Below are 15,499 nucleotides of genomic sequence, written 5' to 3' on the forward strand. Positions count from 1 at the left end.
AACGCCTTCAGGGGTCTGTGTAAAAGACTCCACTGCGCTAAAATCCATCCCGCTAGACCATTGGCCTAAGATTCGGTGTCTGACTCCCCCCTTTTTTTGGTGAGCTCTTTCAAACGGCGTTCTTCTAACGGAGTCTGCCGTTTGCTCTTCACAGAAGCCGAGTTACATGTTTCCGGATTTAACATTTAACGTCTGATTTTCGAACGTCAGATTCTGGTTGATGGGGGAATACAATTGTCTCTTATATCTGGTAACTATAAATTGTCGTACTCTCTTTACCGGATATGATCATATATTGACTTCCGATCTACGGTGGTTTACAGATCAAGCTAGATCAAGCTAATAAACATCTTTTCTAAACGCTTCATACGGCATAGATATATATACAAGTTTTGCATTGCCAAGCGTTCAATCCCAGAACCTACTTTCACCAGAGAACCCCTTCTAGTCCATTAGAGGTATACCTTCAAACTCCGCATATCCACGAGCCAGGTTCATGTTTTCTATTATATATGTTAGCATCCCAACTTGCTTGTTATAACATCTGGGGTATCATGATACTTACGCAAACATTGTGTTGCAGCTCCCTTGAGAAGATTGTCGATTGTCACGCAGATAACCGCTCGCTTCCCAGAACTGTGAACCGCGAATCCGCCGATCTCGACGCCGTGCTTGCCGCTGATGGCCTTTACCAACGGTGCCTCTCCTACCACCTTGACTAATTTCTCACCCGCGTACCTATCCTGGTACATCTGCCTAATATCCCGCGAAGTCATTGTCTTGTTCAGGGGAATGTTGATAGTGTGGTGAATGCCCTGGAACCACACTGCGACGTGAGGGATGAATCCTACATCGACGCCGAGCTGGCTACTGATCTCCTTTTCGTGTATATGATCCGTTAGGCTGTAGGGAATAATATTGTCGGTCAGTAGCTCTATATTGTTCTTTGCCGAAGGCTTGGTGCCTGCTCCTGAATATCCGGAAACTCCAAAGACGGTAGGCTGACCACCAAGATGCTCCACGAGAGGCGCGATACCGAGTTGAGCTGCCGTAGCGTAGCAACCGGGGTTTGCAATGTGCGTTGCCTGAGCGATTGCTGATCGCTTGACTAGCTCGGGAAGACCATACGTCCACGATTTGTCAAATCGGTAATCAGCAGAGAGATCAACAATTATGCTGTTGTCTTCCCTGGGGTTAGATTCTTTGGCCTTATTGATAGCGTCGACAAAAGGCTTGCAAACGCCGTTCGGCAATGCCATCACCCACACGTCTATCTTGCCCTTCTTCTCCATTTCGTATACGTCGTCGAAGCTCAGATTTTCGTAGATGATGTCCTTTTTCGTATAGCCTTCCAACTTCTGACCTGCTAGTTCTCGCGATGACACGTGACGAAGTTCGAAGTTAGGATGCGTATTGATAAGGCTGATCAGATTTTGGCCTGTATATCCTCGGGCACCAATTAGTGCGACCCTGGAGGGTTGCGTGTTCGATGCGTGCTTCTTGCCGTACGGGGGGTTGGGATTAGTCTCTGTCGCAAAGCCTCTGCGTGACCCGCGTGAGAAAGCGCTCATTGGTGTAGCCCCTAAAATGGGACGGCGGGCAAGAGTAGAGTAGCCCCGTACTTGATTAGCCGCTGACCCAGAGGCGAAGTGTGCTCGCAGATTCTCAGAGGCAATCTGGGCTGCCCGGTGTAGCCTCGACTCTAGGTTAGAATCACCAAGCATCGCCCGGCCGTGGAGGGAAAATTCGCGCATGAGCTTGTTCAATTCCTCTCCAGGCTCGATACCATACCAGAACATGACATCGTTACCCCTGACGATACTTCCGTCAGCCTTGCCGAAGAACCATGTGAGATTCTCGTCATCGGCCTTGACAGTCCAGACTAAGCTAGGGTATTCCTTCTTAATGGCAGCAAAGAGGTTGTCGGCTACGTTGGTTAGCCAGCCTGACTTAGTTATCGTCAAGGTAGCTAAGGTTGAATACGATTGGTCCGTAGCGGGGTCGAGGACAACAGCAAGAGCTTTCATGGGTTCATCGAAATAAGCCTTGAATTTTCGGCCGTTCAGAAATTCCAGGTAACGATCTACTGTGGCCCTAGCATCGCGAACTTCGCGATCCCGGATAAGGACGTCCTTCAGCTTTTCGAGATCACTGAAATCGGCGACACTCTCCGCGGTCATCAACTTATCGCCTCGGCGAATGAGCGTACCGGCTCCGGAATCTGTGAATAGCTCCTTCTGTAGGTCGGCAGGATGTATGATAGCAACGCTAGACGAGCGTGGAAGGGTGTCTAGAAGTTCCTTGATCTCGCGAATTTTTAATCGGGTACCAAACTTGCACCAAGGCTGTGCCATGATGTGATCATATTCCTCGTCAAGGTTGATAGCGGAGATCTTCTGCACGTTGCCGTCGAACAATCCACCCTTCTCGCTAAGGTAAACAACCTTTAGCGGTTCGAGTTCCCGAGCCAGCTCTCCCGCTGCGACATCGGCGTTGACGTTTAATACCTGACCCTCCCTGGTCTCCGCCATGGAAGTGAGAATAGGCAGATAGCCGTTTTCAATAGCAGTCTGGATTGGCTCCTTGTTAACTTCTGTAATCTTCCCTACGAACTTCCACTTGTCTTTGTTGAGGTAGTCGGCGGTGAAGACGCTAGAAGTAATGGGTCGAGCGCGGACGCCCATTTCCTCTAGACGTTGGACAAGCTTCAAGTTTTCAGCCAGGAAAAGTCGTCTCGCGATTCCCAAAGTTTTTCCGTCAGTGATGCGAATTCCTTCCTCGAACTCTGGTTCAACACCGGCTTCCTCTAGGAGCTTGTTGAGCTGCGGGCCAGCACCGTGAACAATGATGGGGAAAAGTCCAACATGGTATAAGAAGGCGAGCGAGGAGCAGAGTTCATCCAGGTAGTCGGTCAATATAGCACCTCCGACCTTGATCACAGCAAATTGCTGAGAGGAGACGGAAGAGAAGTGGGAAAGATACTGCTTGACCTCTCGCTTAGATCCGACGTTGTTTAGCACCTGGATGACGGCAGCTCGGGTAGTCGAGTCGTTCGATCGTGCGGAAGAGTAAGCAGCTTGCGAAGTTCGTAAGGGAAGGCTGGTGGCGACTGCAGGAGTCAAACGAGTGACCCGGGGAGAAACACGGCGAGAGCCAGCCCTTACGGCTGCTCGTACTGCTCGTACCGACAGCATGGTTTGGAGTCGAAAAAGCGAACGACTAAGTCCTTAATTCGAATTGATACTTCCACGGCCTGTAAAGCCGTGGTATCGCGACGGAGAGCAAGCTGTCGGCGACGAAGCTTTGGGGAAAACTTCCAAAGGAGAGAGTGACTAAAATTGAATAAGGAATTGAGTCAGTTTATATTCGGATCGCAGACGACGCAACATGGAAGTTAAATATATACAAGGACGGCAGTAGGGGAACCAATTGAACTTAGGTAGTTAAACTTAATTACTAGAATTGACTAACCTGGGAGAAAATAATAAGTTGTTATGTATAAGTTTTTCAAGTTTCACATTATTAGAATATTAACGAGGAGGGGCAGATAGGTAAAGTGGCCGTTGATGCTGTTATCCTAGGAGAACTTTTGTACCGTGACCAAAGAAAAAAAAAAATCTTGGACTTTTTAGGACGCCGAAAACCGCAGGCACAGCCAATGAAACTTGCAGATCAGCCCTTTTGCTAGTAAGTAAAAGATGTACATGTAAGTACACCTAGTATCTAGTGTCAGACTAACCCCACATCATTCAACTTGGAAAGAGAGCTTAAAAAGCCATTGATACTTAGAGGTACGTAATACACACCAGACAACATTACGTACCTTAGGTTAGGTACTTACCCCTAACTTAAGAGAGGTACCTAGGTGATTGCCGTTTGCGGTATTGAGAGACACATATCAGGTCCACCGTCCGTAGTATGGCTTCAAGTTTCCACCTTTTTTCTCCTCTACATACTACCACATAGAAACTCAAGTATACCTACCACATACTCAAACACCCGACGTCCTGCTTCGGTAACATCCTCTTTTAGCTCGACCCTATGATCGGATTGAACTGCAACATCAGCACACCATCATTATCCCTGGTTGCCTTTTTTTAGGCCTCCAAGCTTCGAGCTGCTGTAGATCCAAAAGCTTCACTCCCGTACCTTGCACATCCAAGAAATACAAACGCCCAATGAAGTAACATCTTCCCTATCGTAAGCCTGGAGTAACCTCGACAAGTCAGTCCCCTTCATAGATTGGTACATATATTATCCATTATCCAAAAAAGCACTCGGTTCTGAGTGATTTCCCAGTATAGTAACCCGGTGACACGCACTCACATAAACAACATACAGTACCCACACCTCTCATACTTCGAGATCGAGGCTGTGTACGCTTTAGCTACCAGGAAGGATTTGATGAACGTCTAACGTGCTCGAATGTTGATTTTTGGAGTCTACGCAAAAATCCCGCCGCTTTTCATGGAAGTCGTACTGGCGCTTAAGACGGCATATCTTGTATTTTACTCACCTGCCGACTTTAAACGAGAGGCAGTGCTTCATGCTGATGCAGTCGGATTGGTACTACCCGCCGTAACGCTTGCCGAAGGGACACCTTCTATATGTTCACCGCTGTACTACCTGATGCCGAATTGTTGCGCCAGTCCTAGTCCCGGCTACTATGATATACCCTCGAGTATACTGAGGTGAAGTTTTTCTCTCCAACATTCTCCAAAAGATGCATTGTCGGGAATTTGGCTATAACCGTGTGCAGCCGGAGCTAGGTTCCAGTTTTTATATTTTTCAGATCATAGGATTGTATGTTGCGTTGCTATTCTAAGGGACCCGTTCCTCTAGCTCTACGCCGGGATGCTTCTTTTTATCTGCCGATATCATCAAATGATAGGTACCTATGTTTTGAGACAGGCCATTCTCGGCTGCTCAACTCAAATAGAAAGACAGTCAGTCAGCCGGGGCTTTCTATAACCCCTGATTCTCTTAATTGAAGGACTTGCCATTTCTGCCATTACCACCGTGGCTTTTTAAGATATATAAGGTAGGTAACTACGTGAAAATTTTCAATGGCATCATATCGCATAGATTTGCTAAAGGGCTATATTACTAGACCGCCGTCTACCTTAAAAGATCCACCGCTAATCTTTAGGCAGATGATCGAGGAGTTCAGCCATATGGACACTCGGAGATTTAAGGAAGTCTGTTTCCCTCTACGCCTTCAAATTGTCCGTCTATATTCAGCATTCCAATCATAATCGTGGCATATCTAAAATGCACGTATCGCCAGTACCTACACGTCAGTGCCTACACGTCAGTACGAGCATCGCGCCACAATTTATCTCAGTACGGGTTGTTTAGGACTCACTCCACGACTCACCACCCCTTTTATTCCAAAACGTTCATCTTATCCATATTGAGAAACCCTTTCTGGTAATGCGCTCAAATTTAGAGTCAAGCCCAGCTCGCTCTATTGGATAGCTTGCGGTACGTGAGAAGCCGTAGACGTCTTCGACAGTTGCAGCATTGTGTACTTGGATTGCGGCTCTCGCTTCTTTCTGTGTAGCAGCGCCATGCTACTCTCTAGAATGGGTTGAGCGGAGTGAGCAAGATGTCGGTAGCCATATAGAACGAAGAAAAGGCTGTCGCGAAATCCTAACTATAGAATCCAGAACGTCGTAGACTCTGCTCTGGCAATATACAGAAAGGAGAAAAGGGAGATGGTGGATGACTAAGGGAAAGTCGGGCCCCTATTTCTGTTCATTGGACTACCTATACATATAATTGCTTGTTAAGCATGCATTTAATGTAGGTGTTTAGGTTCTATCTTGTTAGTGAAGCCAAGTACATGATTGAAAAGGAGGTCGTTCATATATCAGGTAGCTAAACCAGCCTTTCGCTTTACAATAAGATAGTCGTTGGTAGTCACATATCTACATGCCTACCTAGTCTGATTTTACCTAAAGAGAGAGCAAGCTTCTATCAATCGAGACATTCCGCACCTTTGCTTTTTACGTCATCCTCGCTCCTCGCCTCGCCTTATTTACCACCCTGCCACCTAGGACTCCTCCCCCGAGACAATATGTCAAATGTGTGAACGTCCCTGGTACCTAATCCATCAAGACTGATTAAACTAGAAAGTGAAGATCGGCGGAGCACTTTCAAGTAAAGCGATTTATCATTCTTACTAGTTATATTCCATACAGAAGAACAAGGTTTTTTTTTAATGTTATTGGTACGAAATAGTTGCGAGACAAAGACTGTTTGCTATAACCTTTGAGTCCTCGCCTTTTCGTTTATGAGATTATAAATAGCAAAACATAAATGCTACCGAATGAAACAAAGGTCGCAGCAGGTACTTAATATATAAGGTAAGACAAAGAGCTAAGGCAACGGTTACGGGTACAACATGTAGTTGAATAGTTCGTGGAACTGATCTGGGAACTTTAAAGCAACCACTGCATTCATCACGGGATTTAATTTCAGAATGACGACTACCACAATCTCGAGGTTAAGAATCTCATATGCAGCGGCTAACATCACTATTCGTAAAGAAGGCTAAGAACAGATTCATAGTAGGAGCAAAGGCCAAGGTATGTAGAAAGTAATTAGTTTATACGCCATTAAGCATCATCCATCTCGAAGGTGGGGGGTTCGTAAGATATCTTAAATTAGTCGAAAAACGCCTCGCCATCATACATACAAGTGTTTGGTTTCCTCCGCCGCTCTGCCCTCAAAGGTGTGGGGAGGTGTGTGAGTGATCAGGGCGTCGGTGGTATCCTAAGCGTTCCGAATTCGTTACGTTTGCGAGCCAAAGAAAGAAGACCGGCCAAATCATCAAAGACAAACTCCTCTTTCTGTGCTAGCGACTCCGAAGATTTTTTTTTATTCTTTCATCATGTTCGACATCGTCCCATGCGCTGATGCTCGTAGCCCGCGAGATTCAACCCGTCGTTCGTGCCATCAAGTTGATCTGCACTTGATGTACCCCAGTGATGTACAATGTAATTAAATTAGACCTTGCCCTGGCTTGCGAGGACTATAGAGCGAGTTAGAATAAGATTCATTCCGTGGAAAGGCGTAATCATAACCTACCGGAGGGGATGACAATAACTAGAATCAGGATGATGACACCGGCAATCAGGCACATCCTCATCTTCATGTCCTTCCACCACATCTGCTTACGAACTCTGTTCGCACCGCGGCGGAAGCCCTGGGCGGAGACGGCTAGGTTGTCGGTCTTATCTTGCAGGGCATCGAGACGCTCACCACGTTGCGAGACCTTGTTGATATTCTCTCGCATGACACCGACGGTGTCATCGATTTGCTACAAAACATATTGTTAGCTTAAATTACTTGACTTATTTTGCAAACGACGTTCTGCTCCCAAATCACGAGATATTGCCAGTTTGAAAATGAGGTGATGCCGCGAAAATTGAATAAAGATACCCGGAGCCTGACGCAATGCCGTAATCCGTGATATGGTGTTTCAGCGTAGGATTCTTGGCCTCGAATCTTCCGTCATCAGCTGCCGCGCGTGCGCATCTCATTTTCGGTATTTTCGGTACTCGTCGCTCGAGCAAAACGTGTTCTAGGCAAGTTTCGGGATTGATGATTCCGTGGAGAAGTAGTCGGTACGGTAGGTGACGTTGGGCATAAAAGGAGTCGAACTCGGAAAGCTGTCCTGTCGCAATTGGTCCTGACATTTTGGCTATCGATATCTCGTGACCCGGGAGCACAATCATCGAAAATTCTAATCTAATCGACGAGAATTGAAACTTACAGCCTGCAACGCCTGCGTTCGGTTGTTGCCGCCCTGCTGGGGTGCGGACTGGCCGCTGGGGATGTAAGGATCGTAGGGAGCTTCTTGGGTCGACATTTTTGGCGGATGGTGATTTGACAACGGTCGGATTGGGGATTCTGTCAATAAGGAAGCGAAAATTGGTCGAAATACGGCACCGGAATAAATACGATAGGGATAGTTTTCTTGTCGCGAGTGATGGGAGTTGGTATTGGTTTGATGGTATGCGTGTGGCAAAGGAAGTTGGGAATGGGGAAGAAGCAAAAAGAGGTTGGAGGGAAGGCCGGAAGTTAGGAGTTTGGGAAAGTTACGAAGGCTAAAGTTGTATCCGAGACGCTTTGGTTGTCTGGGGGAGAAGATTAGGTAGATAGCGCTGGAAGGTTTGTATTGTTAGGTACTAGTATTGTACTGGTATTGTATTGTACTAGTATTGTACGTACTATGTAGTACAATACAATACATCGGTACCTAGATAGGTACCTAAGGGAGGGCAACGCTACCACCTGCAATTACCCCATCAAAACAACCCCAGCAGCTTGTTGCAACTTGCAAGCAGACAAGAAAAAGCCATGAAACCAGAGTCATGTGATAGCTTAGTCAGTACTATGCATATTAAACTGGTGCCTTAATATTGTCTTATTAATAACCTTATGTTCCTCAAAATAAATTCCATTAGTTCAAATCCATTTACATCTTCATTCACGTTACTTTTCCCTAAGCACGTATTATACGAAGCATTTCTACGAAGCATTAATCACATGTATGCGAGTACACCTTACCCATTCTAATGGTGGGGCAAGATTCTCGCATTCTCGCATTCTCTCCGCGCCCGATTCTCGCTCCAGGAAATTCTTGTTCTTATTAGCTGTTCGTGGCGGAGCAACCGGAGGACGCGTACGACCCGACAGCGCCGCGCAGGCTGCCATCATCACCATACTGCATATGGTAGGTATTTATTGCCGAGGTCGAGTCAGCTGTGGCTGGTGGTCTCTTTGAAGAGACTGCAAAATTAATTAATTAAGAGGGCATATCAAGTCAGTCAACCTCGTTATGAGACGCAGATTTGTAGTTACTAGTTACTAGTTACTATTAACTATCAGTCAAGCTATATACACGGGAATGAAGTACATGGCTAGGTGGTCTTGACATTTATTATCTCTAGTTTTGACCATGGAAAGGGAATACCAGAGCTTCTATTCCATACTAACGTAGTAGTGTCAATACACCAGGACGATAAGGCAATTTGTCGTAGCCACCACCAGAGTTCTTATCTCGGCCTTGGTAGAGTAACTCAAGGTGGCATGGGTCGACAGTCATGGTTTGGTCAGGATTGCTGCGAACCAGATCGCCGTGACTTATATCGTTGGTCCAAGTAGCGCCGCTGTTAGCCTTTCCTGCGAACGGCTGGCTCTCCGTTGCCGCCTGTGGCTCCCAGGATCCGCTCAAACTATCAGCCGTAAACGACCGGAAGTATCGCCCGTTTGCTCCCATCGCTTCGACGATCATAAGGTACTTCTTCTGGCCCTGGAGAGTGTAGACCTGAACAGCTTCAAAGAGATTGTTGGTTGTATCGCTCATCACGACCGTTGATGCCGTGCCAAAGTTGCCGGGAAACTTGTCGATGGACATACTGGCTCGATAGATCTTGCCGTTGTCTCCTGCGAAGAACAAGTACATATTCTTGTCGTCGCCGATGACTGTTTGGTCGATAGGGCCAGTGCTAGAGCCGGAGATGGTACCGGAGAAAAGTGGTTGCGGAGATGACCACCCATCCGCGTTGGTGGGATCCGTTGACGTTCGGTAAGAGAACGTAGTTGGGCCCCATTGGTAGGCAAGTACCCAGATATTCTTGGGCGTGAAGTAGAATAATGTCGGCGCAACTGTGCCTGAGCTCATGGCATTTTGGCTCGCTCTTGCCATATCGGACCAATTTTGGAAGAGGCCGAAGGCCATAGAGCCGTACCCCGATCCGATGTCGTGAGTCGACCCATACACAAGATGCTGGCCGTTATAAATGACATTTGTGAAGTCTTTGAGAGCGACCCAGCCAGACTTCGGGTTTGCTAGCGGTTCCGTAGACGTCCAGCGATACGTCGATGGGAGATCGCAAGTTTGCGCGATAGCGGCTGTTGCCGAGGCAAGCCATATAATGCCGGTCGATATCAAGCCCATATTCGTATTTTAGAGTCTTCTGATGATATCTTCTTGCAGTCCAGAGTAAAATGAAAAAGACAATAATTCGATTTTTGAAAGAGACCAAGATATATGGTCGTCGACTTATATATTCCTTTATTTCACTGCGTTTGCGGTGGCCTGTTTCTCGTGTCCGATCGAGGACCGTATAGCCCACCGGGCCAGTCCAGGCATCGCATCTCACCCAAAATCCCTATTTATGGATTAATAAAATATAGAAGATAAATTAACCGGATCTTGCACTGGACACTGCTGTTGGTGCTGGTGATGCTGTGATAACTGCGCTTATAGCCCCAATTAACCCATTTGCGGGGACCGGATATCATACGTTATGCCCGAACTTGTTTGAGATATTGTTGTATCAAGTTAGGTCGTCCAAATTAAGGGGCTGTTTTTATTCAGACCACAATTCGCGGTGTACCCCCATAGTACAAACACACAAACCAACGATCTGTGGCGCGCAAGTAGCTTTGGACGTGGGCTGAGGCACCCGTGGACTGAAAGTCGGACGGTTGCTTTTGACCCCCAGTGGGATTCGAACCCACTTGCAGGTGTTTCCGTCGAGCCAATCAGGTAGTGTTTCTCTAAGGTTCGCAAACCGTATATCCTTAAGTTAAAACTTAAGGCATAGCTTGAAGTTCTCTATCATGTATATATCGCTGCTCCCCTGAGGAAATTCGGAGTAAAGAGGGATAATTTTTATCAGTCCTACTGAACCTACAAGGGCATTGATTTATGCCTCATAATAGTGAAGTTCTTAGTCTCGTACCGTACCCTCCCTTGAATACTTACCTCCTATGCTTTCCGCTCATTTCCCTCGCTAGAAACTACTAAACATCTCGGTTACGTAAATGCCAGTCACCTCATCCGAATAATTTGCAAAATGTTCTTGGCTAGCCTCACTTGGAAGCTTTATCTTCTGACTGCCTGGCTTTTTACGCCAACCTCGAGACATCCCGAATGCCTTCTCAGCGAAGGAACTCTCACTAGTGTGTCCAGCACGGTTCGGGCTTTCGACCACGACAGAATGACTATTTCCTTTCAACCCTTTCCCGGAACGTGGTCCTGACCCGTTCGATCCGTAAGTACTAGACCGCATACTTGACACGTGAGACCCCATAGGCGCCGACTAAAAAACGGCTTGATAGCAGGCGCGGAAACGACGAAGGCAGTAACGACGTATTCGCGCGTGGCCCATTGGGTGGCGACCAGAAGGTCAAGGAGAGATCGCGGGGAATAAACCGTTCAGATTAGGGTAGCTATGATGATAAATATTCCGGATTCAAAAAAGAGAGATCAATAATAAGTTTCCTAGGGATCGGAACTTTCACCTGCCATAAAAGGGGTAGCGGGATAGCCATAATACCAAGGTCGGAGATAATGCTAAGAATCGGGTATAATATGTAATACTCTTTGCGAAAGACGCATTTATCTGGCAAGCAGCTTGATCAGGGTATGTTTTCGAACAAGGAAGAAACCGTAGGTTGAATCGTAGTCTCACTCACCACTAGGATACGGCTTGACTCGCCAAGCCAACTCGATAGGAGTACAGAGAGTAAATTGGAATAAAATGGCGATGGCGAAAGTCATCAATGTGCCCCAGCGAATCCACTTAGCGAGCTTTTTCTGCCATAGATTCATGGTCTACCAATTGTAAGTATGCCCCTGAATCGATAATAATGGCAATTGAGACGTACCAAGCGATCGTAGGAAAAGAGCACAACTCCCTTCATCGACCAAATAAGGCTTATGTAGCATATCCAAAACGCAAAAGTCAACTTGTCGCCGATTCTATAGCTTTTCACTTGCTCGTCGGCGAGTGCGAGAGCAGACTCATAAGTTTGCCCAACGCTACTCCCGTAAACGCCGATATAGTTTAAGATTACTAGATCTGTCGTCCAGAAAGCCTAAGCCGTGCTCACTTTCTGTTAGCAATCCCAGATTGTAAGCCTAGCAGAGATATATAGAGGATAAAACATACTATTGCGACAACTGTAAAGGCATCATCCTACCGCAATCTACGTATGCTTACAAGCAGTATCCTCCCAAGCAGCCGTGTGAAGAAGAATGTCATACCAAGGGCGTACTGTACTCTTGAACAGAAACGACACGCATCGAGCAAGTTAACAGATGGACGAAAAGAAAATCTATACTCGGCAAATTTTGAGTGAAATTTTCAGCATCTGTCATTATATAAAGATGATTAGTGTCACAGACCTCTATAAAGCGCCTATCTTGTCTTCGTTCCACAGCTCAAACAACTCGAACAATATCGATCTACTGCTCCTGTAGGTAAACGAACAGTTTACCCCTTGACATTAGGTGCTAAGTCAAGATATTGCAAAACAATCTTTAGACCCTAAGTAAGCAAACTACTTCAAGATACGATCGGCACCGAGGCGGCATTGGCAGAAGGACGCTGCCGTTACATACAGGCGGCCGGGGTAGGGGAAACCCGGTACGCGCACGGTACTATTGTCTGGGATAGGAACGCGACATGCCCGCATCAATAAGTCGGGTAATTCATATTGGTTTTCTGGGAGAGCCTCACTTATACTGGTGGGGAACGCATAGAAGGTACAAAGTCCAACGCTGCTGTGTAGTACCATATCAAGTATTAGCTTACGAGGATGTAATAAAGCTCAATACATTAGGTAAACATAAATTTGACTAGGTATTTACCTTGTGTGCTAACTTAGGAGGTACCCAGACAAAAGTATTGCTATGTGTAAAATGATTAGATACTATCCCTTGCCCGACATGCTGCATCTCTTACTCGTCGCCCTAAGCTTTCTACTTTCCAATAATAGACATTGGTAAGTCAGTAGGAAGAATGGCTACGTCAGTGCTAAGTTACATCGCATCAGCAGCCCCAAGACCCCATCAGTAATTATTAATTCACGGCATTTCCTCCAAGCCTCTTGTATACCTTCCTAACGTACTATTTAAGATTGGAATTAGGTGACGAATCAAATTGGTCCAACACTAGGAAAGCCGTATAAGTGTTTTCTTCTTCTTCTTAGTTCGTGTAGATGAGGTCGAGGACGGAAGGTTTCTATAGGAATATCGAAGTATAAGGTATCGTGGAATAAGATAGGGGCTGGGTATCTAGTTGAACCTGGTTTAGGATGGTCTTCATTTGCCGCGATCTTTTAAGCTTATTTATTGCGCGTTTATCAATCGCAATGTCAATCAACTGGGATGGGACTCCGATATCCTGGGTCTTGGTATTAAAGTCACATGGGGGTTGAATGGTCCTGGTAACTAGGGATATTTGGTGGTATCGGCTTTAGTCTTCTGGGTACTTGTTGGGCTTTCTCTGCATCCGACATGGACCTTAGCGTTACCTTTAGTAAGTTTTATATTGTCCTGCCCATAAGGATCAAAGTTAAGAATCTTAACGTGACGTTATCCTAGCTGTTGCCCCTGCGATGCGTAGTATAGCTGGTTCCATTTTCACCGCGGTCTTTACAGCCGAATATCGAATAAGCTCCCCGTGAAACCAATGGCTATCAAGATTCCTGCCATCACTACTGCCGACCTACCAGCGTCGTCTGTACCGGACCTTCTCCAAGCCATCATAGCTGAGCTGTACTAGGAATGAATGATAACATTCTCGCAGTCATCACTCGGTCTGCTCCGCAAGACATAGCAGTAGGCGAGGTAAGAGAAATCAAGCCTGATCTTGTTCAGAGTTTTGGTCACTAGCGGTAGGTAAAGTAAACATTAAGCTATAGGTCTTGTATGGACATGCCGCAGTAGCTTTTGTTTCACAGATCAACGATGAAAATACAATGGACCTCGTCAGATAACTTTTGCAATAAACCTAATGGGAATACAATAAAGACTAAATACCATGAAACTTTGATGTCTATGGAAATACCACAACCGCCCTCCCCGCTAACGTCCCAGCCCGCAAAGCATTGTAAGCCTCGCCTAACTCGTCAAAGGAAAACCTCTCGATGTCGATCCTGAGTTTCCCAGCTCTAGCCAATTCGCACACCTCCTTTAAGTCCTGTCTCGTACTTCCTAAGCTGATGGCAAACTCGCAGCTGGTAGCTAGCAAACCCCATCCCACCTCCAACGTACCGCCTTGCATTCCAACAAGGACAATGCGACCCCGCGGACGGGATATCTTGGCGGACAGTCGCAGAGTATCTGCGGTGCCTACCAGGTTCACAATAGCGTCCACCCCTCGGCCCCCTGTCTGCGATATAATCTGCTCGCCTGCAGGAGTCCCGTCGCCCGTGAAAAGCACCACTTCGTCGGCGCCTACCTCCCTAGCGGTCTGTAGCCGCGCCTCGATATTGTCGACGGCAAAAATGCGCGCCGACGACAGGAGCTTGACGAACTCCACGGCGTACGTGCCCAGCCCTCCGATCCCGATAATCGCCGCGCTGGTGCCGGGCTTCAGGCGTTGGATGACGGTCTGAACGGCGTGGTACGCCGTCGCCCCGGCGTCGGTGAGCGGCGCGTATAAGACAGAGTCCGCCGTCCAAGCCGCACCCGCGCGTCCTGCCGATCGCGCCGCGCTTGAACGCCTCGCAGTGCTGCTCGGCGCCGTCGGTGCCGCATGTGGTGGACAGCCACGGCTTCGCCGACCCGCAGGTCCGTCACCGCGCTGCCGACTTCCTCTACGAAGCCCGCGTTCTCGTGCCCGAGGATGTACCCCGGGTCGAGAGAGTTGGCGTACGGCGCCGACCCGCGCTTGCTGTCTACCATGTCTAGGTCCGAGCGGCATAGGCCGGCGGCTTTCATGCGGACGAGGACATCTCCGGGCCCGGGCGTCGGTCGGGGTACCTCGACGTATTGCCCGGGTTCACCCCATCGAACCAATTTGAAAGCCCTCATGACTGAAGATAATGTGTTTTGATAGCGACAAGAAAAAATAGGTAGCTGATACCCCGGCCTGATTCGATATTCGCTTTGTTCTACGAAGAAAAGAAAAATGCCCAATCCAAAACATTTAGTACGAAAACCTTGGCTGGTTGGTTTATGATTGTCTGCTCTTTAATATTGATTCGCATAGACGGGTGGATAGAGTTTATGCTTACCAACATACAGAGAGCTATCCGACGCTGTGATATTTGCATTGCAAATCCGGAGATCTTCTAAACCTACCGAACCCAGCCTTAATGTTTCGAATCGTGGTCTATCTGCGGAGACTGTTGCTTTTTCTAGATATCTGTTCCCTGTCTGAAAAATCCCACCAAGTACTTAGCCATAGCCCGGAGCATGAGAGGCTCTGAGAGTTAAGAAACATATTCGTTGTGATAGACATAAGGTTACCTAGGTACCTACCTACCTGATATAGATAAGACATGGGAGTATGTGGGGTACGCATAACGAGCATGCATTATATATTGGACTAACTAACTACCGACGACTGCAACGCTGAGCAGGGGTCTTCCCGTGATACAAGGACATACTCTTATGAAGCTTGTTGATAAGCTGCCCCCTTAGGTTAGGTAGGTACGTAAGGGAGATATGCATGCATCCTTATAGCTA

At 47.1% G+C, this 15,499-nt stretch overlaps 4 protein-coding genes across 4 annotated transcripts; all 4 read right to left on the minus strand.

Annotated features, from left to right (window-relative positions):
- Nucleotides 1–33: 33 nt before the first annotated feature.
- Nucleotides 34–3,589, minus strand: F4812DRAFT_434442 (Aspartate/glutamate/uridylate kinase). The gene is made up of 2 exons (XM_047934709.1): nucleotides 566–3,589; nucleotides 34–503 (listed from the first exon to the last, which is right to left on the minus strand). Exons 1-2 carry the CDS (start codon nucleotides 3,192–3,194, stop codon nucleotides 445–447), a joined length of 2,688 nt encoding a protein of 895 aa, XP_047788843.1. The 5' UTR covers nucleotides 3,195–3,589; the 3' UTR covers nucleotides 34–444.
- Nucleotides 3,590–6,368: 2,779 nt separating this feature from the next.
- Nucleotides 6,369–8,160, minus strand: F4812DRAFT_434451 (synaptobrevin). Its single transcript, XM_047934710.1, has 3 exons — nucleotides 7,781–8,160; nucleotides 7,093–7,324; nucleotides 6,369–7,036 (listed from the first exon to the last, which is right to left on the minus strand). The coding sequence occupies exons 1-3, from the start codon at nucleotides 7,874–7,876 to the stop codon at nucleotides 7,011–7,013; spliced, it is 354 nt and encodes a 117-aa protein (XP_047788844.1). The 5' UTR covers nucleotides 7,877–8,160; the 3' UTR covers nucleotides 6,369–7,010.
- A 737-nt stretch (nucleotides 8,161–8,897) lies between these two features.
- F4812DRAFT_82329 (glycoside hydrolase family 62 protein) lies at nucleotides 8,898–10,508 on the minus strand. The gene has a single exon (XM_047939476.1). It carries the CDS (start codon nucleotides 9,968–9,970, stop codon nucleotides 9,002–9,004), a length of 969 nt encoding a protein of 322 aa, XP_047788845.1. The 5' UTR covers nucleotides 9,971–10,508; the 3' UTR covers nucleotides 8,898–9,001.
- A 3,283-nt stretch (nucleotides 10,509–13,791) lies between these two features.
- Nucleotides 13,792–15,303, minus strand: F4812DRAFT_434457 (uncharacterized protein). Its single transcript, XM_047934711.1, has 2 exons — nucleotides 15,046–15,303; nucleotides 13,792–14,975 (listed from the first exon to the last, which is right to left on the minus strand). The coding sequence occupies exon 2, from the start codon at nucleotides 14,730–14,732 to the stop codon at nucleotides 13,863–13,865; it is 870 nt and encodes a 289-aa protein (XP_047788846.1). The 5' UTR covers nucleotides 14,733–14,975; nucleotides 15,046–15,303; the 3' UTR covers nucleotides 13,792–13,862.
- Between the last annotated feature and the right edge of the window lie 196 nt (nucleotides 15,304–15,499).

This window comes from Daldinia caldariorum, assembly GCF_022478825.1.
Source record: "Daldinia caldariorum strain CBS 122874 unplaced genomic scaffold F4812scaffold_12, whole genome shotgun sequence".
NCBI classification, from domain to species: domain Eukaryota; kingdom Fungi; phylum Ascomycota; class Sordariomycetes; order Xylariales; family Hypoxylaceae; genus Daldinia; species Daldinia caldariorum.

What these genes read in the sequence shown, in the direction of transcription:
- F4812DRAFT_434451 (XM_047934710.1), bottom strand. Translation starts at nt 7,876, where the DNA reads ATGTCGACCCAAGAAGCTCCCTACGATCCTTACATCCCCAGCGGCCAG. An exon ending in GAACGCAGGCGTTGCAGGCT is followed by an intron (nt 7,325 to 7,780) that starts GTAAGTTTCAAT and finishes TATGTTTTGTAG; the next exon opens with CAAATCGATGACACCGTCGG. An exon ending in AGTTATTGTCATCCCCTCCG is followed by an intron (nt 7,037 to 7,092) that starts GTAGGTTATGAT and finishes CTCGCTCTATAG; the next exon opens with TCCTCGCAAGCCAGGGCAAG.
- F4812DRAFT_82329 (XM_047939476.1), bottom strand. Translation starts at nt 9,970, where the DNA reads ATGGGCTTGATATCGACCGGCATTATATGGCTTGCCTCGGCAACAGCC.
- F4812DRAFT_434457 (XM_047934711.1), bottom strand. Translation starts at nt 14,732, where the DNA reads ATGCCGCTCGGACCTAGACATGGTAGACAGCAAGCGCGGGTCGGCGCC.
- F4812DRAFT_434442 (XM_047934709.1), bottom strand. Translation starts at nt 3,194, where the DNA reads ATGCTGTCGGTACGAGCAGTACGAGCAGCCGTAAGGGCTGGCTCTCGC. An exon ending in AGCTGCAACACAATGTTTGC is followed by an intron (nt 504 to 565) that starts GTAAGTATCATG and finishes CATATATAATAG; the next exon opens with AAAACATGAACCTGGCTCGT.